General features: G+C 44.3%; 1 protein-coding gene across 14 annotated transcripts in view; it reads left to right on the top strand.

The window, feature by feature from the left end:
• PPFIA1 (PTPRF interacting protein alpha 1) overlaps positions 1-21624 on the top strand; it is a 540698-nt gene that overhangs the window by 409428 nt on the left and 109646 nt on the right. For 8 of the 14 annotated variants that reach the window (XM_069221888.1, XM_069221884.1, XM_069221890.1 and 5 more), the window contains 4 exons: positions 6096-6177; positions 10158-10358; positions 16884-16946; positions 17547-17573. In XM_069221888.1, the coding sequence (XP_069077989.1) occupies positions 6096-6177; positions 10158-10358; positions 16884-16946; positions 17547-17573 (373 nt within the window). The remainder of the gene's footprint in view (positions 1-6095; positions 6178-10157; positions 10359-16883; positions 16947-17546; positions 17574-21624) is intronic. The other 6 variants (XM_069221895.1, XM_069221882.1, XM_069221894.1 and 3 more) reach the window with 2 other exon arrangements.

Raw genomic sequence — 21624 nt, 5'->3', positions numbered from 1 at the left:
TATGGCTAGGAGCTGCTTTTCCAAAGCCAATCTTTTGACCATCCTGGCTAACAGGGGGTCATCTTCACTGGAGTTATCCTCAGTGATTTCAGAGGTGTTGGTCTCTCCTGTGAGGGAACCAGCATCTCTGACTATTATTTTTGGAGTCAGGGTTTGAGGGACCCTGTTCTCCCTAGATAGGACTGGTAGGGGGGAATTTTCCTCCAAGTCACTATCCTCTTCCTCTGAGTTGCCACCCTCAGAGGGGTTGGCCTTTTCAAACTCTGCCAAAAGCTCCTGGAGCTGTATTTTGGTAGGTTTGGGGCCCATTGTTATTTTCTTTATTTTACAGAGTGACCTTAGCTCCCTCATCTTAAGATGGAGGTAAGGTGTGGTGTCGAGTTCCACCACAGTCACATCTGTGCTAGACATTTTGCTTCTAAAAGTTGGAATACTTTTTAAGAATCTACAACTGGTTCTAGAATCTAATTCAAACTTTTACAAACTTTTAAACTCTAAAAGAAATGCTAAACAGGATCTAACACAAGGCCCTAGCAGGTCTTTTAAGAATTTAGAAAACTTTTCAAATTGCAAAAATCAATTTCTAATGACAATTTTGGAATTTGTCGTGTGATCAGGTATTGGCTGAGTAGTCCAGCAAATGCAAAGTCTTGTACCCCACCGCTGATCCACCAATGTAGGAAGTTGGCTCTGTATGTGCTATTTCAAAGTAAGGAATAGCATGCACAGAGTCCAAGGGTTCCCCTTAGAGGTAAAATAGCGGTAAAAATAGATAATACTAATGCTCTATTTTGTGGTAGTGTGGTCGAGCAGTAGGCTTATCCAAGGAGTAGTGTTAAGCATTTGTTGTACATACACATAGACAATAAATGAGGTACACACACTCAGAGACAAATCCAGCCAATAGGTTTTTATATAGAAAAATATCTTTTCTTAGTTTATTTTAAGAACCACAGGTTCAAATTCTACATGTAATATCTCATTCGAAAGGTATTGCAGGTAAGTACTTTAGGAACTTCAAATCATCAAAATTGCATGTATACTTTTCAAGTTATTCACAAATAGCTGTTTTAAAAGTGGACACTTAGTGCAATTTTCACAGTTCCTAGGGGAGGTAAGTATTTGTTAGGTTAACCAGGTAAGTAAGACACTTACAGGGCTTAGTTCTTGGTCCAAGGTAGCCCACCGTTGGGGGTTCAGAGCAACCCCAAAGTCACCACACCAGCAGCTCAGGGCCGGTCAGGTGCAGAGTTCAAAGTGGTGCCCAAAACACATAGGCTAGAATGGAGAGAAGGGGGTGCCCCGGTTCCGGTCTGCTTGCAGGTAAGTACCCGCGTCTTCGGAGGGCAGACCAGGGGGGTTTTGTAGAGCACCGGGGGGGACACAAGTCCACACGGAAATTTCACCCTCAGCAGCGCGGGGGCGGCCGGGTGCAGTGTAGGAAAAGGCGTCGGGTTCGCAATGTTAGTCTATGAGAGATCTCGGGATCTCTTCAGCGCTGCAGGCAGGCAAGGGGGGGATTCCTCGGGGAAACCTCCACTTGGGCAAGGGGGAGGGACTCCTGGGGGTCACTTCTCCAGTGAAAGTCCGGTCCTTCAGGTCCTGGGGGCTGCGGGTGCAGGGTCTCTCCCAGGCGTCGGGACTTTAGGTTCAAAGAGTCGCGGTCAGGGGAAACCTCGGGATTCCCTCTGCAGGCGGCGCTGTGGGGGCTCAGGGGGGACAGGTTTTGGTACTCACAGTATCAGAGTAGTCCTGGGGTCCCTCCTGAGGTGTTGGATCGCCACCAGCCGAGTCGGGGTCGCCGGGTGCAGTGTTGCAAGTCTCACGCTTCTTGCGGGGAGCTTGCAGGGTTCTTTAAAGCTGCTGGAAACAAAGTTGCAGCTTTTCTTGGAGCAGGTCCGCTGTCCTCGGGAGTTTCTTGTCTTTTCGAAGCAGGGGCAGTCCTCAGAGGATGTCGAGGTCGCTGGTCCCTTTGGAAGGCGTCGCTGGAGCAGGATCTTTGGAAGGCAGGAGACAGGCCGGTGAGTTTCTGGAGCCAAGGCAGTTGTCGTCTTCTGGTCTTCCGCTGCAGGGGTTTTCAGCTGGGCAGTCCTTCTTGTAGTTGCAGGCATCTAATTTTCTAGGGTTCAGGGTAGCCCTTAAATACTAAATTTAAGGGCGTGTTTAGGTCTGGGGGGTTAGTAGCCAATGGCTACTAGCCCTGAGGGTGGGTACACCCTCTTTGTGCCTCCTCCCAAGGGGAGGGGGTCACATCCCTAATCCTATTGGGGGAATCCTCCTTCTACAAGATGGAGGATTTCTAAAAGTCAGAGTCACCTCAGCTCAGGACACCTTAGGGGCTGTCCTGACTGGCCAGTGACTCCTCCTTGTTGCTTTCTTTGTTCCCTCCAGCCTTGCCGCCAAAAGTGGGGGCCGTGGCCGGAGGGGGCGGGCAACTCCACTAAGCTGGAGTGCCCTGCTGGGCTGTGACAAAGGGGTGAGCCTTTGAGGCTCACCGCCAGGTGTTACAGCTCCTGCCTGGGGGAGGTGTTAGCATCTCCACCCAGTGCAGGCTTTGTTACTGGCCTCAGAGTGACAAAGGCACTCTCCCCATGGGGCCAGCAACATGTCTCTGGTGTGGCAGGCTGCTGGAACTAGTCAGCCTACACAGACAGTCGGTTAAGTTTCAGGGGGCACCTCTAAGGTGCCCTCTGTGGTGTATTTTACAATAAAATGTACACTGGCATCAGTGTGCATTTATTGTGCTGAGAAGTTTGACACCAAACTTCCCAGTTTTCAGTGTAGCCATTATGGTGCTGTGGAGTTCGTGTTTGACAGACTCCCAGACCATATACTCTTATGGCTACCCTGCACTTACAATGTCTAAGGTTTTGTTTAGACACTGTAGGGGTACCATGCTCATGCACTGGTACCCTCACCTATGGTATAGTGCACCCTGCCTTAGGGCTGTAAGGCCTGCTAGAGGGGTGTCGTACCTATACTGCATAGGCAGTGAGAGGCTGGCATGGCACCCTGAGGGGAGTGCCATGTCGACTTACTCATTTTGTTCTCACTAACACACACAGGCTTGTAAGCAGTGTGTCTGTGCTGAGTGAGGGGTCTTTAGGGTGGCATAAGACATGCTGCAGCCCTTAGAGACCTTCCTTGGCATCAGGGCCCTTGGTACTAGAAGTACCAGTTACAAGGGACTTATCTGAATGCCAGGGTGTGCCAATTGTGGATACAATGGTACATTTTAGGTGAAGGAACACTGGTGCTGGGGCCTGGTTAGCAGGGTCCCAGCACTCTTCTCAGTCAAGTCAGCATCAGTATCAGGCAAAAAGTGGGGGGTAACTGCAACAGGGAGCCATTTCTTTACAGCCAGTCACTTTAAGCTGCTTTCTCAATATGACTGTACCCACTGGGATGAAATGGAGGAACTTCTCCAATATCTCCCACAGGAGCACAAGAAAAGAGGCTATGAGATCTCTGAAGGGAAGCAGATCTCAAACGCCACCATACACTGTGCTCTTGATGCACAGTGATGCTGCAGATACTGCTGCTATGGGGGTTAACTCTAGTGTCCTCCTACGTAGGCACGCATGACTCAGTGTGTCTTGTTTCAAACCGGGAGTCTAGCAAAACCTACTCAATCTGCTTCTTGATGGGGGTACATCTTTTGGGACCGCAGATTGATAATTTATTGGAGAAGAATAAAAAGGACACTTAAATAGCAGAAGCAATAAGTGCCATTCAAACCCCTTCCCATTGCAGCTCCTTTCACCGTGCATCCTACTGTGAAGGTTCCAAGAACAACTCCCCTGGAACCTCCTCATCATACCAGTGTCGCAAGCCCAAAACACCTTTCCCAGACACCATTTTAGCATGCCTACAGAGGGAACAATTCAGAAGGCAGAGCTAAAGGCGGATCCTCCAAACAATCTGCTACCACCACCAAGCCCTGACTTACCGCTCATTCCACCTATCACATAACGCCAGTCGGATGGGTAGTCTCCAAGGGTTCTTTCCCACCTGGCCGAAGTTCACCTCCGGCCAGAGTGTGTTGGATATTATCCAGCATGGTTATTTTCTGGAGCTCCCTTCCACATCTCCCAACATTCCACCATGCAAACACACATTTTCCTCACAAGACCAAATGTTACCATAGCCATAGAACCTGTCCCTCTCCATCAACACATCAGTACAGTAGTTTACTCGCTATACTACCTCTTTGCCTAAAGTAATGGGCCCCTAAGACTTCCAAACAAATGTATTATTTTAGAGCACTTTCACATGCTCACTCTTCAGGATGTCATTCCACTACTAGAACAAGGTGACTTTGTGGCCTCACTCGACCTCAAGGATACCTATTTCCACATTCTGAACCACCCTGCACATCACCGTTACCTCAGATTTGTAGTAAGCAGACAGTATGACCAGATCAAAGTGCTCCCCTTTGAATCACTACTGCACCTAGGGTCTTCACCGAGTGCCATCTGATGGTAGCCGCTCACCTACGCAGACAGGGCTTCCACGTCTTTACATATCTGGGTGACTGCCTCATCAAGAGTGAGACTTGTCTAAAATGTCATGAACACCCACAAATTACCACCTACCTACTTTACGAACTAGGCTTTACCATCAATGCTTCAAAGTCCCACCCCAAACCCCTTCATATCCAGCCTTATCCTAGGGACAGTTCTCAATTCATAGTTGGGCATAGCCTACCCCAATGCCACCAGGATAGTCTTTTGTAGGCACTCATTCCTCTTTTTCAAACAAATTAACAAGTTACAATCAGGACAGTTATGCGCCTCCTCTGCATGATGGCCTCATGCATCGCTATAGTACCTCATGCCAGGCTAAATGTGTCAGTTACAGGAGTGCTTAGCGAACCAATAGTCTTAAGCGGAGGGTCAGTAGGCAGATCTAGTGTTTTTCGGCTGTCAAACTTGCTGCTCTCTGCAGTGAAGGAACACCAGCAACTTGTTAAAGAAACAGCCTTTCCTAGACCCAGTTCCTCAGAGGACCATTACAATGGATACCTTCCTAATGGGATGAGAAGTGCATCCACAAAATTTGTCTGTCCAAGGTCAGTGGAAACCCATCCATGAGATCTCAACATAAATCACCTAGAGCTACTAGCTGTTCTCCTCACGTTAAGCTTTCCTTCCTCACCTAATTGGCAAAGTAGTTCTCAATAAGATGGACAGCATGACAGCCATGTATTACCTTCAAAAACAAGGGGTCACTAAATCTTCTCAACTCACTAATCTAATCCAGAACATTTGGAAATGGTCTCTCTGATACCAGATACATGTTTTAGCAGAACACTTGCCAGGGGTAGACAACTGCTTTGCCGGCCTCCTCCGCAGAATGCGGCAACAAGCCCACGACCGGGAACTTCACCCGCAAGAACTCTGCCACTGCTTCCAGTGTTGGGGACTACCAGAGATAGACCTCCTCGCCACAACAGAAAACGCCAAATGCCCAAACTTTGCCTTTAGATTTCCACACCCACAGTTCAGGGGCAATGCACTGTGGATGAGTTGGTCAGGGATATTTGCTTATGCTTTTCCTCTTCTCCCTCTGCTTCCATTTGTGGTTTGGAAACTTCGACAACCACCTCTCACCATCATGGTGGCTCCCACCTAGGCACCCATTTATTAATGAGTGTTATTCTTTCTAAATAAAGAACTGTTTGCATAGCCCTGAGTTCACGCTTTTGCCTCACTACTGAAGTGGTGACTTTGTGTGTGTATGTGTGTACACACAAACATTACCACGAGTAGTAAAGTAAAGGCTTGTTGGGATAAAGGCATGATTTGTAATGTCTTGTTGAGGTAGTACTGTGCATTGCAAAGGCCAACACATTGTATTGTCCGTCTAATAAAGGCTTTCGGAGTAAAGGCATGAGTTGTAAAGTTTGATGTTCTTTGTCAGCTTCAGAATATAAAGGTCATTGAAGTATCCAGTATTGTCATTGATATATTTTTGTGACGTCCTGGAGAGAATGCTTGAAAAATTTACATTGAAAGTAATTAATCTACAATGTGAAACCTAAAGCGTATGTCTACCCTGACTGCCCTCATGAACTATACCTCTTCTCATTGTAGACATGAGCTGCTCGAAGAAGCGCGAAGGCAAGGTCTACCATTTGCACATTGGGATGGCCCTACTGTGGTAGTATGGTTAGAGGCAAGTGATCTTCTAAATATTACATTGTACTGTTTGCTTTAGTACAACTGTTTCTACCATTTTCCTAGTAGGTTAACACACACATTTGGGGGATACGAGGACACATTTCTTTCAACATCTAGCAATAAACCAACCTATGCCAACAAAATGTGTTTTGAAAAAGCTTTTCACTAAACTGTTTTCATAGCATATCTACATTTTTGTGTTTGTCACTTACCAAATATTCTGTGTCCATAAATGTGCATTTATCCTTCCCAGCCTTGAGACAGGTATAGTATTAAAATGTCTGTGCAAGGAAGTCACATTATAGTGTCTTTAGAATTTACTGGGAAATAAAGTTTTTAGCTTTTTGTAACTTTTATTTTTTCATTTCCACCTTCCATGCCAGAAAGCTTTTATTTAACATGTTAACTGATAACATTAAGGGTCATTTTATCTTTTCCTGCCAATAAAAGTGCATGAGAACAGTGATGCAGAAGTGGCTTTTTACTGGTCTGAATCATTGGCAAAATAGTCTAAAGTTCTTTACCTTAGTTTGTATAAGTATCTAATGTATTGTCAGGCTAATCTGTTATGTCATTGGCTCTGCAGGTGTGGATGTGTGCTAAATTGCCTTTGCGGGTATGAGCTGTATTTGATTTAGGAAGCTGGTTCATTACATGATATATCAATAACTAGATATACCGTGTAGAGTGCAGGAATTCCCTCACAAGTGGACAGGGGCTTGCTATGCATTCCCAAAGTGCTCTTATTCGGAGGTAATGTGGTTGAGCAGGCATAACACAGTAGTGCAAGACTTTTACCAATACACACACTGGTCAATAAATGAGACCCACGACTCAACAAGGAGATCCACGCCAATTTATAAAATAGCAAGTGTCTTTATATTTGTTTTGGCATCCAGGTAAAATGTTTCAGGTTTTAAATATAAGTTATTTTCACTTTAAAAGTGTAATTTCTGAGGTCTGCAATGTTATCCTATGGAAGGAAGAATAAATTCTGCAAACATGTATAGTGCAAGGGCTTGCAGGACGAAACTCCAGGAGTTAAGGTGAGTGGTGGGCAAGATCCAAGGCAGTACCAGCAATACACCGCCAGAGGCACAGCGGCGGTTGGGTGCAGGATTCAAATCAGCGTTGGGTGCCCAATGCATTTCAGTGGAGATCAGTCTCTGCAGTAAAAGGCTGCAGACTCTGGCTAGAAAGCCAGCCGGGGCTGAAGCAACAGCGGGACTCAGGCCTCATGATGCTCAGGTTCAAAGGGATTGGTCCTCTTCTCCACGGCCTGGGGGGACGGGTGCAGAAGTGTCTTAAGATGTCTGTTTTTTCTTACCGGAAAGGTAGAGGGGGTCTGTGTTCAGAGGCTGCCAGCGTTGTCGAGGAGTTTGGGAGGGGTGCAATCACGGGGGACTTGAGTGCTGGAGGGCTCGGGGACCTTATTGGCATCCTGGGCCCACCTCAGCGCGGGCCAGAGGCGACAGATGCAGTGGTGTCTTCAGGTGTTGGGTTTTGGGCAGTTCGGGAGGCCTCAGAGTCCTTTCTGTGGAGTTTGTAGGAGAAGAGGTCCGCTGTTCATGGAAGGTCTTGGATCTTTTTCGAAGACAGGCAGTCCTCCTGCATTTCTGGAGTCAACAGCTGCAGGACGAGTCAACTTTGGTACTTAGGTGCAGTTTTCAACAAGGGATGCAGACTGGCCAGTGGGATTGGTACCACGGCAGCTGCTTCTCTCCTCTTCTTTTGTGGCTCTTCAGTGCCATTGGTTGTCTTAGGTCTTCAGGATCTCCTTCTCTGGTGGCAGGGGCTTCCCTAAATACTAAATGTAGGGGGGTGTAGGGTGGTGGCCAATGGACTATTGACCCTTGGGGTCACTACGCCGACAATATGACCACTTCCTGTGGGAAGTGGGTACAACCCTGTCCTAGAATTCCTATGTATGCCATCACAAAGATGGCTACCTCTGGAAAAAACGTGTTCACCTATGATTAGCCCAACTTTGGGGTACTATACTAGCCTAAGGGTGGCACACCTACATGACTTGCTAATTTTCCCGTCTGTCCAGGTGCCAAAAGTAGCTCTGGACAAGGGGGTCGGCTTCCTCTCATGTGAGGGGGAGCCAGATTCACATTTCTAAGGCAGCAGCCCTTTGAGACTTGCCACCTTAGGAAGACTGATCAGCAGGTCATCCTGCGGGAGGGGATGTTACGCTCTCTTCACGGACAGGCCTTTGTACTGGATCCCACCCTAGGAGGTCTGACTAGTCAGCAAGTACACCAGAGATTGGTGGGTTTTTAGGGGGCGCCCCTGGGGTGCCCTCTGGGTGCATGTATTGATAAATTCATCACTAGAATCAGTGTGGATGTATCAATACAAGATATTTGATAACAACATCCCTATTTCAGTGGAGCCATCATGTAGCTGGGGAGCTCGTATTGACCAGTGTCCAGCACATGTATTTAATATGGCTTCACTGCCCACTTACTATGTTTTACATATGTAATATAATGCGCCCTGCCTTAGGGCAGTAAGGCCTACTGTAGGGGTGACATACAAATATTACAGGCAGTGTTTTAAGGTACATGACACACAAAGTGTGTGCCATGTTGTGTTTTCACTTTTGGGAGCACCTTGTCAAGCAGCCTGCAATGGCAGTCTGCATGAGGTTGGTGCTGGGTCCCTTAGAGTAGCACAAGTTGTTCTGCAGCTCTTAGGGCCCTCTCCAGTAGCCCTGCTCTAGGTGCCAGGCGCACCATTTACTAGGGACTTAAAGAGGTGCTAAAGGGCCTGGCCACTTTGGGATCAAGTGACCATTTGTCTTGTTTTGGAGTAGGAACACTGGCACTGGGGACCTGGTTGGCAGGAACCTAGTGTACTTCAGTCAGATTTGCACCAAAAAACAAGCAAAAAGTGTGGGGGGGGGTACTGCAACTAGAACCCAGCTTCCTGCATTTGGCAATGGCCTAGAGATTTCTGCTTGTTTTTACTGGCAAGGCACTCAAAATATTTTGTTAATCTAACATATTGTGAGACGCCTATATTCTTCTTAAGGAATTCCTGTTGGTCTGCATGTAATTATGGTCATATGACCGCTTCTCTGCTCTGCTGGGATTTTAGAGGGCAAAAGATGCTACCATCTGTTTCGCGTATTCTTGGAGGGAATCCTTACAGGCCAATAAGCTTACTGATAGTGGCTCTAGTATACAGATTTAAAACCCAGCATCCACCACTTGACTTGTCCCTGGCTGTTTTGTGCACCACTCTAGGTGGAGTAGGGGTGGCTATGCCTTTGCTACCCACAGCATGATAAATTGCATCTTTTATTGGTGTATTGTCACTTCAGTTGTTTATTTGCTGGGTTGAAAGTTGGCGATATGTAAGGAAGTCATATATCAGGGGCATCTGCCTTCTCAGATGGTGTATGTCCTTCTGCGATATACACCCTTCCTTGTGACATTTGGTGAACTTTTAGATCACTTGTAATGTTCTTCAAACTATCAGGAGTCAAATTGCTGATAGATTCTTTAGAAGGATATTGTTTCTTTAAATATCCTGTTTTGTGTGTGTGTGTGTGTAGCCTTGCAGTTTTGAATTTTGTACATTGGTGTATCACAGTCTTGATTTAAGGTGTTGAGAAAGGTATTTCTTTGTACTTATTCAAGCATATAAAACAGGTTTTACATATGGATGCCAAATCACGGAAAAGTTGATTGCTGTGCTCTATTCATAGACTTATGTGTTAAAATTCTCAACAGAATTGTTTCTTCAGCATGTTTCTGGGGTATTCATATAGGTAATGCCTTTGGGCTTCACCTTGTCAGCTTGCTCGTCTGCAGCTCTTGGCAAACTGCTATAATATACATTTTTCATCTTCCCATAATCCTTACATCCTCAAAGAAGTCTATTTATGCTGGTTTGAACAGTGTATAATTAGAACGTGACAGCCTAGTGCCTCTAAACTAATTTGTTTCTTGCCTCTTTTGACAGCTATGGGTTGGGATGCCTGCCTGGTATGTGGCGGCCTGTCGAGCAAACGTTAAAAGTGGAGCTATTATGTCTGCATTGTCGGATACTGAAATACAGCGAGAAATTGGAATTAGTAACCCTTTGCATAGGCTAAAACTGAGACTTGCCATTCAGGAGATCATGTCCTTAACCAGTCCATCGGCGCCACCCACATCGAGAACGGTAAGAGTAATGAAAGACGAGTTGAAATGCAGGGCAAGTATTGTGTATGTATAGTTTCAGATTTTAGAAGTTCATCTGCTTAGGGTTTCTGATTTACTAATTGGAACAATCATTAATTGGACAATGCTTGCAATGGTTAAAAGAGATAAAGATTAGGTGGCAACTTGTATTGCAGTTGAACAGGAATGGCCAGTAAACGTTTTCTTAATGTAAACGACTAATGTAGTGGCAATTTCAAATGGCCAGCTTTCTGATTATAGAAGCAGAGAGCCACTTTTAAATTTCAGTATAAAAAATTGGTCCGAAACAAATTGGTAAACAATTGTAGTGAATTAGCTATATAAGACATAGGCTGAATGCTGGTAAAGTCTCCTTATTCATGCAGAAATTTAAATTAGAAATTTGTCAATCAAAATTTTTCTGTCTAGAATATGCATTTCGTTCTAAAGCTCATTTGGTCTGTCATTCAAACACTGATAAATGTCTAGCTTGCCAAAGTATCATTGGCACTTGCGTTTGTCTTTGATGCATGCAATATCACAGCCTGCAGCTGTCTTCTACATAGTCACTCAAATGCTAGCATTTTGCATCGTTTTTAGTAGCACGCTTCAATCATGCTGCTCACTGTGCATGTGGTGTTAGAAAGGCTAGTCTAGGCCTAGTTTGCACAGCCATTTAGTTTTCTTTTATCCCACGATCATAGGAGGCTCACTGGATGTCAGGGTACTTTTTCAGCCTTACACATATATTTTGTTGTTTCTCACTCAGGTTTGTGGCTGCCTCTTTTTAGTGTTACATTAGTTGTCCTTGTATATATTGTCAATAAAAAGATTTTTAGCAGGTTGTAAAACACTGAGGGTCTTCTTAGCTTATAATTCAGATTTGTTCCTTTTGCTTTTATTGTGTTAGTGACATAGTTCTTTTTTTGTTTGTTTGTGATATTGCCTTCACTCTTCAAGTTATGTAGTTCTTCCAGCAAAATGTTATCCAGTGATGCTTATAAGGATGTGTATTTGCCACCTGCTACAGAAGCTCAGAGCTAATTTCACAGGAAATGATGGTATTTCTTAATGTTGCAGACAACGCAAGTGGTACAATAGTGTTCAGAATCCTACATTCTTTCAGGTGTGCATGTTCTGACCTGAGTCTGTCACAACTTCATGACCCCCAGATTACAAAAATCTCCTTAGCCCTCCTTATTAGTGACTACTTCGCAAGGGAAAATAGCTTAAAGTTCTTACATAGAGAACACTGCTCACCTATTCACATCCAAGAGCCTTTATTGCTTTGCTAGTTGTTCAGATGTGTTCCTGCGGATGGGCTGTAACTGCTTTACTAGACTGAAGGTATTAGTTACTCAGGTGGTCATTCTGAGTTTGGCAGTAGCTACCGAATACCCCCGTGCAAACGGCTGCGAAACAGCACCAGCGATGGCGGAGCGAAGACCACCGCATTACGAATAACCCACACAACACCGCCAAAAATAGACCGAAAAAACAACACCGTCGGCCCAAACGACGGTGAGAAGGAGGCGGCCGTACCACCACGCGGAGATCAGACCCCCACCAAATTACGAGTTTCAAATCAGCATCGCTGATCCCAACGCTGCAGTAATTCATTGGCGGCCCAAACCGCTGCGGCAAAACAAATGCACCACCGCGTTAACACTGCACCTGAGTGGATAACAGCAATACCCAACTCCTGAGACACAGACACATACCCCCACACATACCCAGAACCTTTTGCAACTAGAAACTGTGACAGAGCGAGAGAAGAGCACACTGAAAGGAGGCACTGCACCAAGCTACCACAGGCACATGTCCAGCAGACATCCATAGCCCGGAAGAACGACTTATGGCAGAAGATAGTCAACAGGGTGAATGCAGTGGGGAACCATCCACGCATAATGGAGCAAGTACCACAATGCAACACTCCCTACCTTTGCATGACTGCCACATCACTGCTCTGCAATTATACGTCAAACCATGTCAGTCCCCATCACCAATAAGTAGTAGGAATGCACATCAGTATATGGCAATGACAGTAGCTAGACAAATAATCAGTGTTCTACAAAATAGGCCCATTGCAACTTTCCTCTGATGGTAAAACAAGGGGTTGACTGGTAACTGTCAATGCCATTACTGGTCTGCAAATAGTTAATGATGGCATACAGCCATTTGTTTCACTGCAACAAACCATCATATGACATAATACCTTTCATTACACAGGTCTCCCAGGCCTGGAAGCAGGTCCAATAGGGGAGGACTCCCAAGGAAATCTGGATTCAGACAACAAACCTGGCCCATTAGGCATGATGGGGCCAGTCCATCCACCACCAGCCTCACCTGGCCCACTACATAAACCACCTCCTCTGTGGCAGCCAGTGCACAGCAGAGCTCACTTTTCCATACCTGTGTCCCAAGGTCACATCAATCTTCAGTGTGCCCCACAGGACAGGGGCAGGAGTCAACGGGCCTAACACAAGACAATGATGGCCCTGGTGTCAGTCAGTCATAGGGGGCACACTGCACCAGTGGCACAGGCACAGGGGGCAAGGACTAGTGGGAGGGCAATTGTGGGCCAAGGGACGAGGTAGGTACAGGACATGACTGGCCAGAAGGCCGTCACCAGAGTCCTGGGAGCCTACCAGCAAACCCACAACTAGATGGGCCAGATAGTGACCACCTTGCAGAACACCCAGAGTCTGCAGGTGGGGGAATACCACTGGGAGGCCAGGCAGCAGTGGCAGGGTTTCAATTCCACCACGGTCTCCATATTGGTGGAGTTCAGGGAACTCGATAACATCCTGCGGACATTCACCACCCAGGAGGACCCACAGGCCACCAGCACCCCCTACCCCTGTAACTGAGGACCCCCCCCGCAAAAGAGGTCGCCCATCCAGACATCGTGCAGGACCTCAGCCCAGGACCAAGCCCCCCCCACCAGGAAGTGATCCCCCTTCTGAACTGTCACCCTTGTGTGCCACTGTTAAACCCTGTTGGCTGGTCAATACCAAGGTCACACCTTTCCGAGGCAAATGGATGAAGGAACTGTGAACCAAACAGCTGTACCACCCACTTTGACATCACCTAGAGCATTATCCCACTCCTCAGGACTGTGATAGTCCACACTTAATAAATAACATTTATTACAAGTCATGGAGCGTGTCTCTTCATTGTTTGTATTTACAATTTTGTCACAGGACAACAAAAGAATACACGTCTACGCAACAATAATGTCAGTCACAGATGTAGTGGGATACTCCAGCAGGTGTGTAAGTGCAGCCATATTATAGTTACATCCACTGTCAAATATGCCAACTGGCAACTCAGCAAGCAGATTGCAAACAGAGATGTCACCTGAAGAGAGGAAAATAAATGGAATGAGGTACAATGTTGCAAGCAATGTAATCCACAGTCATACATCAGTAGCAGTTGCACGCAAACACAGGATAAGTGTCCCAGCAGCTATGATACACCATATGTAAGGGACTGCATAGGCATTCCCAAATGTGTGGTACAGGAAAGATGTAACATAGGTCACATCCTCTGTTGTACTCCTCCCTGAGTAGTCAGGAACATGTACTTGGCACACAGCAGCAGAGAATGCAGCATGACAAGCCTGCGCAGCAGGACAAGACTGATAAGTCCCCCTAACATATCCCCCACACAGGCAGACTGAGGACCCTAAACCTTTAGGACAACTTTATGGCTGTACCACAATGGCACCAGCATTCCACATGGATTAGAATCAACAATTTCAGTACAAAACTTTACATTGAGCACAGAAATGCATCCTGCCAATAGCAACCTATGTTTGAGACCTAGAATTTGAATATCTGTGGATACCTGTTCATCAGGTAGCCATTCCAGCTCCTACAAAGTCTAGACTCCTCCTCAAAGGAGGACATAACCTCAGTCTCTGTGAAATGTAGATGGTTATCTCGAACTATCTTTGATGCTCAAGTCCGCTTATATTAAAGCCTTATAGTAACCCCTGCTGTGAGGTCCATGAAAATAAATGGAGTTGTAGAACTAACGATCTGATGTTTATTTTTCTGTTTGTCCTGGGTAAATTTGGGAGCATTTTACCCTCAATGGTTGGAGTTTTTATTAGCAATTTAACACTTATGCCTTGAGCGATGTTGTTGTTAAATCCCTTTTCCCATTTTCTAGGCATAAGTACCTTCAGTTGCATCTAGGTCATAGTGGAACATCTTTCTGGTACATTACTGTTATTTCAGAGTAAGAGACCCAAAATATTGCCCTGATGACAAGGCACGGTATAGCATTAGCTGCTGCCCCGTCTAACAGCTATTGTGGCAACATTGTATAGACTTAAAAGGATGTATTCTTTGAGGGAAATAAGTTTATAGTAGATTATATTTGCAAATGTCTTTCCAATCAGGAATTTTGTAAAGTATATCGGCTCCACGTCTTATCTCTCTAAGAATTGGAATTTCTAACTCTGTAGTAGACTTGAGTGCGTTGGTACCTGCTTCTCTATAAACAGTACTGTCACTACTTGCACAAATCAAAACAAAATAAGTAGCACATTTCCAGCCTTTGCAGGGAAGCAGAGAGATGATCATTTGGCCAGGATCTAAATGTATAGTGGTTTGCCGATTATTTAATTGGGTAATGCCTAATAGGGATGAAAATGGCTTTGCATCACAATACAGCATAATTGAAAGTTGTTCTTTGGCTTTCAAGTTCCACTCCATTGAAATCTTACCCTTTCCCACAACACATACTCCCCATTAAATCTCTTAAGGGAGACATGAATACTTCTGGTCAGTGTATACTACAACTTTCGCTGGGAAAAATATTTTTTATTATAAATTACCAGGTTTCAATATCAAGGAAATTTCACGTTCCCTTTAACACTGATGTATTGAAACGGTGTTCCTGTATTGGCTAATAGTTCCTATTCCATGCCAACTAATCTGCCATCTCTCTGTTATAAAACCTGCTCATGTGAAGGAGTGTCACTTTAATCTGGCTTAGCCAAAGCATGGCCCATTTTAGGGTTAGTTGGCACGGTTTCAGTAGTCCTAGAAGTAAGGATGTTTTTACAACTCACTCCCACTCATATGCCTAAGGGTGTTTCAGATTTCCACATCAACCTGTCACTGTATCTTGTAGTTTGTGTAATACTGCATCTCCTACTGCATGCAAATTGTTGGCATGCTAAAATGGTTTTAGGGAGCACCTCTTTGTAGCCCTCAGACAGACTGTAAAATACAAAGGAATTTCAGTGAAAGGTGTCTTACAGAAGATTGTCAATTGTACATTAGTGTTTGGAGCCAAAGTCCATTGATTTCTTCTAGGTTATATTACTGTGTCTACAAGAAGGAAAGCAAAAAGAAGACAAACTTTGGTATCTGTTGCCTTGCTAAGATGTGCAGATTATACCAATGGAAGTCCAAACATACCTTCTCTCTGTGTCTACTGGTTTTAGGACGTATTCACAAAGCAGGAATCTGGTTTCTAAATGTTGTCCTAAAAGGTTTGGTTTCAGTCTCCTATGAACCTGGAATATTGGATGCTGTGGAAAGTAACTTACCTGTAGAAATAGTTTTCTAATTTGGCTATCTTCTACACATTCAGGTGCTTCTTCGCTGGCTTTCTCAGATTTATGAAATAAGAGGTCATGCTAGTTTATTCCTTTTCCTTGAAAGAAAACTAAAATGACAATGCAGGAAGACATCTTGAACTTTAAATTTTCTTTCTAGTGGAGTAGTGATCATACATTAGTTCCTTAGATTGTAATAGTCTTAAATGTTTTCTGGTCAAGTTTAACATCAACCTCCCTCATGTGTGGAGGAACATACACATAGATATGTAGATCTTCAGAAGATTCCTCCCTGGATCACTAATAGTGACGTTTGTAATTTTCCTTGGAGAAAATATACAGGTTTTTTTTTAATAGGCATGTAATAATAGATGAAATTGTAATTTAAGGTGTCTTTCGCTCCCCTGATTGTATTCTGAAATCATAAATATGCGTGTTGAGATCTTTCTGTAAGCCTTTTCAGTCCTCCACTCTAAAGATAAAGAGGGATTCTTGATAAAATTAAAATAAGTGTTAAAGGAACAGGCTCCACTCAGTTAATATGGCTGCAAAAAAAACTACATTCTTTAGCTTCTGTTTCCATTGAACAGAGATGAACCCAAACGTTTTTCTTTAAATATGTTCAGTTATGTCTTTTAAAATGTAAAGAGTTCATGGCAATAGAAAAAACATAAGCAAGGTATGTGACTTTGAAATCAATTGAACATGCATTATTGTTTGCTTGTATTAATATTAGATTTAATTCATTTGCCATGATGTGACCTCTTTCATTGGCCTACTGTTTTCCCTTTCTATGTTTTAATAATATTATATTCAAAGCCTTAGAAAACCATTGCTTTTTCCCATGCCTGCTCCTCACGTGTACCTTTTGCTTATGTATTCTGCAACCTCTCCTCTCTGTTACTGCTTCCCTTTCACTGGATTTGATTGATTGACTTTTGGGCATGTTAGTCCACTGGAAATGTCTGGTTAACACATGAAGAAATGGAAAATCTTACAGCTTCACCACAAACGGTTAGTCCCAGCAAGCAATGTAGCTTCTGTTCCTTTGTGTTCTCTTTTTTGCTGTTTTGAGTGGTTCGTGTTTGCATTAATCTTCAGACCATCCTATTTTTTGGGTTTCAATTGCTTGCTGTAATTTCTCTTGACCTATGCGCAATTTGTTTAAATTATGGGGCTTTATGATTAACTAGGGATTTATTGGCATATCTTTGTAAAACTAAATGTAAGAATATTTTTTCTATACATTCTGATTTACAGTTGTGTAGAATTTTTCTACATCTTGGAGAAAGGTTGAAGATTTTTATAATTCTTAGACACTTTCAGTGACATCTATTTGGCACTAAATAAATTTGTCAGCTTAAAAAAATAAACCAGGTTCAGATGGATTACCGATGCATGCAGCCTCATAATTTTTGTCTCGTAGGTTACATAATTTTTCTGTTTGTAGTGTTCAAACAGCTTGTTGTATCCACTTTGCATGTTTTTTTCTATGCTTGTATTTAATAGTTGGCCATAAAATTAAATCTGCACTTTTCTGAGTTTGGCTGTGTACTAAACTTGGCACTACTAACAGTTGTATGTTCTTTTGCATTCTAACCCACCTAACATCAGGAGGATGAGGAGGGAAGCTGGGCACAGGTTTGACATTTTATATAATATATTTAAATATAAAGATGCAATTGGTGACCTTGTGCCATGTGTGATATTTTGAAACACTTGACATCACTTATTCCTTAGGTTTTGTATGATGAAATCCTGAGCTTTGTTCTCCACATTACCACTAACTAGGTGTTATTCAATAATCACCTCATTTACATTATTCATCACTGCTTTCATTGATAGAACTTGCTAATTTCCTATCACATGGGACAAACGGCAGTCTTTCAGTAAACCCGGTTCTGTTAAATGGTGAAAGGAATTTAGCCTTTGGTCAGTTTTCTTTTGGTCACTGCACATTTAAGAAAGGTATGATAGTGGTCTATTCTATTTTATTGTTAAAAAGAGGAATGGTCCAATAACAGACAGAGTACTATGTTTCCTCTTTAGCCATGATCCTCAATTCCCTCTGCTCTTGGTCTAAGTGAACGTACATAAAGACCCAGCCCGGAAAAGAAACTTTCACAAGGAAAAAAATAAATATTTTTGTTTGCAAAACCCTCACTCACCTGGGTTACCCTTAGTGGCATGCTTCATCATTGGTTTTCTTCCCGTTCTGCTGCAGAACGAGGCCTGCTGCGACCGACGGAATACGTGGGAACACTGTTGGTTTCAACAGTGGTCTAAGTGACCACTGCAAAAAGCTAGGGCCTTCCGTCTAAGAAGCCTGTCCTGCAGTCTGGTTGCCAAGCTACCTTTGCACTCATTCATGAATGTGAGCATGCATACATACTCCCAGAAGTGGCCAGGTGCCATGCCGATACTGACAGAATGCCATTTTTCCAGTGGCTCTGCTGATCCCTAATCATATTGCTGAAAGTGCTACTTGACGAACTGCCCACAGATCAACTATTCATATGTAGGATAGATTGTTAGAATCAACCCATGGTGAGCAAGACTAAGCACTTTCATGTTTGACAGTAATATGAACAACAAATGCTCATCAGCTGAGATGATCAGTATCCTGTTCCTTTTCTTTCTTAACTCTCCTACTGTTTTTGTTTTCTTGTGACATTAAACGTAGTGAACTCTCTACGCCATCTAATGCTGTACAAGGTAAGAGAGCAAAGCAATCATTGTTTCATTGTTCCTTTAGAATTACCTTACCCAAGGTCCCTGCTTATTTACGAGCTCCGTTGTGTTTTCTTTTCTTTTTTTTTTTTGGCAGCATTGCAGAATACTGCAGCATTGATGGTGTTCAATTTACTGGAACACCTAAGGGGCCTTTTGGCAGAAGTAATTCATGAAGGGCAGGGCTCTTCCAGTCACCTCATCCGAGCAGTCCATGACACAGTGTACTGGGCTGCCAGAGCCTTGGTCTCTACTTTTACCCTAAAGAGACATGCTTGTACGAGCTCTACTGCTTTCTCCACAGATGTGCAGAATACACTGGCTGGCATGCCTTTTGACTGGGTGCATCTATTCATACAGAAAGCAGACACAGCATTTGAACCATTGAAAAGCTATGTAAAACCTTTAGGACTCGAATCAACAACAAATAATTTTGGTTTCTTTCAGAGACCCAAGCCATTGGCAGAAGCTTTCAGTTTAGATTGTCAATCTGCACTAGTTTGTCAACAGCAGCAAAATTCATTCCCTAGTCTTACAATACAGGGGCAAGGGGAAAAGCTGTCAGGTCCAGCCTCATTCCTGTTCCCCTTCACCACCAGGAAAGGAGCATGTGATGCAAGTGAGAGGAGGACTGCCCTCTTTTCTATAATCCAAAAAGTTGACGTGCAGGATGCATACTTTCATATGCCGATCTGCGGGGACACAGGAAATACCAGGTGGGCTCCACTTGTTACCAATTTGTGGTTCTTCCCTTTGGATCAAATGAGGTCGAGGATCACTGTAATTCCATACCTGGCCCACAGGCTGCCCATAACTTGTTTGCTGCAGAAAGTCTTGGCACACCGGCGGATGACACCTGTACCACTGTTCAGCATGGTGTTTTCGATTAGTGATACCAAAGTCTAATCTGGACTCCTTCCAGTACCTCCTGTCCATAGGGAATGGTACTATTTACAACTTTGCTCCAACTTTCCTTCTGATGTTTTGGCTAAGAGTTCAGATACTAGTGATGACAGTCTTGAGCCTTCTCAGTCTGACTTCTTCCATCCTCCTAGGTAACCACACATGTTTGTACCTGAGCGCCCTCCAGTGTTGTCTCCACAGGTATCAGCGATATGTGGCTGACTCCATTGTGATCTCCAGGGATGCTGCAGCATGCAGAGCTGGCAGAGAGTCAGCGAGAACCAGTCTTGAAGGAGGTTATGTCCATCCTTCAACAATGATTGTGGTAGTGACTAACGTGTTCACTTTGAGGTGAGGTATCAATCTGGGTTACCTAGGGATCAGAGGCTTCTGGTCACCAGAAGAGCAGAAATTACATCTCGGTCTCTCTGCTGGAACTGTCGCGTAGGCTCTCATTATCCTAATGAGACTACTGGATTTTTGGGTGGCAGGATTGTTCACAGTGTGGGGGACTAAGTCTAATCCACGGCGAAGGACCCTTGTCACCCCAAATCCGGGTTGAGCTCCGGCTAACTAGCAGTGCCTCATCTCTCCCAAAGGGAAGAGACAATTGGGTAGCCGAGCGCATGACATCTTAGGGCTTCCCAGGGAAGTCGTGGTCACTCAGATCCCAACCAGTTCTCTCATACACAGTATGGTCTCATACATAAATGACAAAGGCAGTTTGAGTTTTAAAGATTGGTTTAATAAAACAACTGCATTTTAGATAACAATGCGTGAGCCGCAATAACGAGAACCATACAACACAGTAGGATTGAAATAGTAACAAGGAGAGTGAAACATAAGAATAACGCTATCGTAGTGCTACTAGATTACGTTCTCTCTTCCAAGTTTTATTTTGAGCATAGCATGTTAAGCTCTAAGCCTGCCTTTCAGATTCCCCCGGGAGGACATCAACCCTCATACCTGAGCAAAGGCCTGTGATCGGGATCAGCATCTGCAACAGGGCAGTCAGTGTCTAGTTGTGGTTCCCTGGTCAGAATCTTCCTCTTACGTGTACCAGGACTAGAAAGTGTTTTTATAACTAACACGCCGGTGTTCTAAGAAACGTCCCTACGTAAGAATGTGTACTTTCTACGAACCCTAAAGACTAAACTTCTACCACGTCTATCGGCAATGTACCAGACTGTATCCTTGACTGAAGCACAGAGCGAGCAAGAATGTATTGTTTGAGAACTCCAGTGCTGAAGTAAACTAAACAGTGTGATAGAAGAAAAGAAAACAAGACCGTGAAACTGGTTATTGTAAAATAACAGTGCGAGGCTAAATAAAATGCATCTAGGACAGAGTGCACAGAGGCCTAATACTTAAAGCAAACGCGCAAAAGCTACATTAAAAAATGGCTACACTACAGAACTCTTTGCAATCTGTCCAGTGCTCAAGGCATTCATCCAGTCCCTTCGCCATCAGAATGTTCAGAACGTGAGCACAATGTGTTACGCCAAGAACCAGAGATGAGTGGAGTCTCACCTTCTCTGTTTGCTTTGGACTTGGGTGCATCAGCTCGGGTTCTGACTGGTAGTTAACCGTCTGGTAGGTTCACTCAACATCAAAATCAGCAGCCTTAATTGCTGTTATCTTGCTGACCATGAGCGTAGCCTTTATCCAGAAGTGGTTCTTGACCTCAAGTGGACATTTTTGCCACCCCAAGCAGTTCCCAGTGCCCTAGATTCTGTGCCTCCCAGCATCTGTCACTGGGGGGGGGGGAACCATAAAGGAGGTGTTTCAGTTAACATTTTCTCTTTAGTACACACTCCTCTGGTTCTGAGAAAACTTCAGCAGGACCAATCCCAAGCCATTCTCTCTCCCCAGACTGGCTGAAAAGTGTGTGGTACACAGATCTCAGTTATTTGTCCTTGTGCTCTCCCCTTCATCTCCCAGTGAGCGTGAATCTCATATCCCAATCTGGAAGATAGGTCCTGTGCCCCAGTTTCCAAGGGTTATACCTTCATGTATGGAGATTGAGCAGAGCAACCTTGAGTTCCCTTCAGCTTCCACC

This window comes from Pleurodeles waltl, chromosome 3_1, assembly GCF_031143425.1.
Source record: "Pleurodeles waltl isolate 20211129_DDA chromosome 3_1, aPleWal1.hap1.20221129, whole genome shotgun sequence".
NCBI classification, from domain to species: Eukaryota; Metazoa; Chordata; class Amphibia; order Caudata; family Salamandridae; genus Pleurodeles; species Pleurodeles waltl.
The sequence above is the reverse complement of the archived record's forward strand: the minus strand, read 5'-3'. Positions and strand labels throughout refer to the sequence as shown.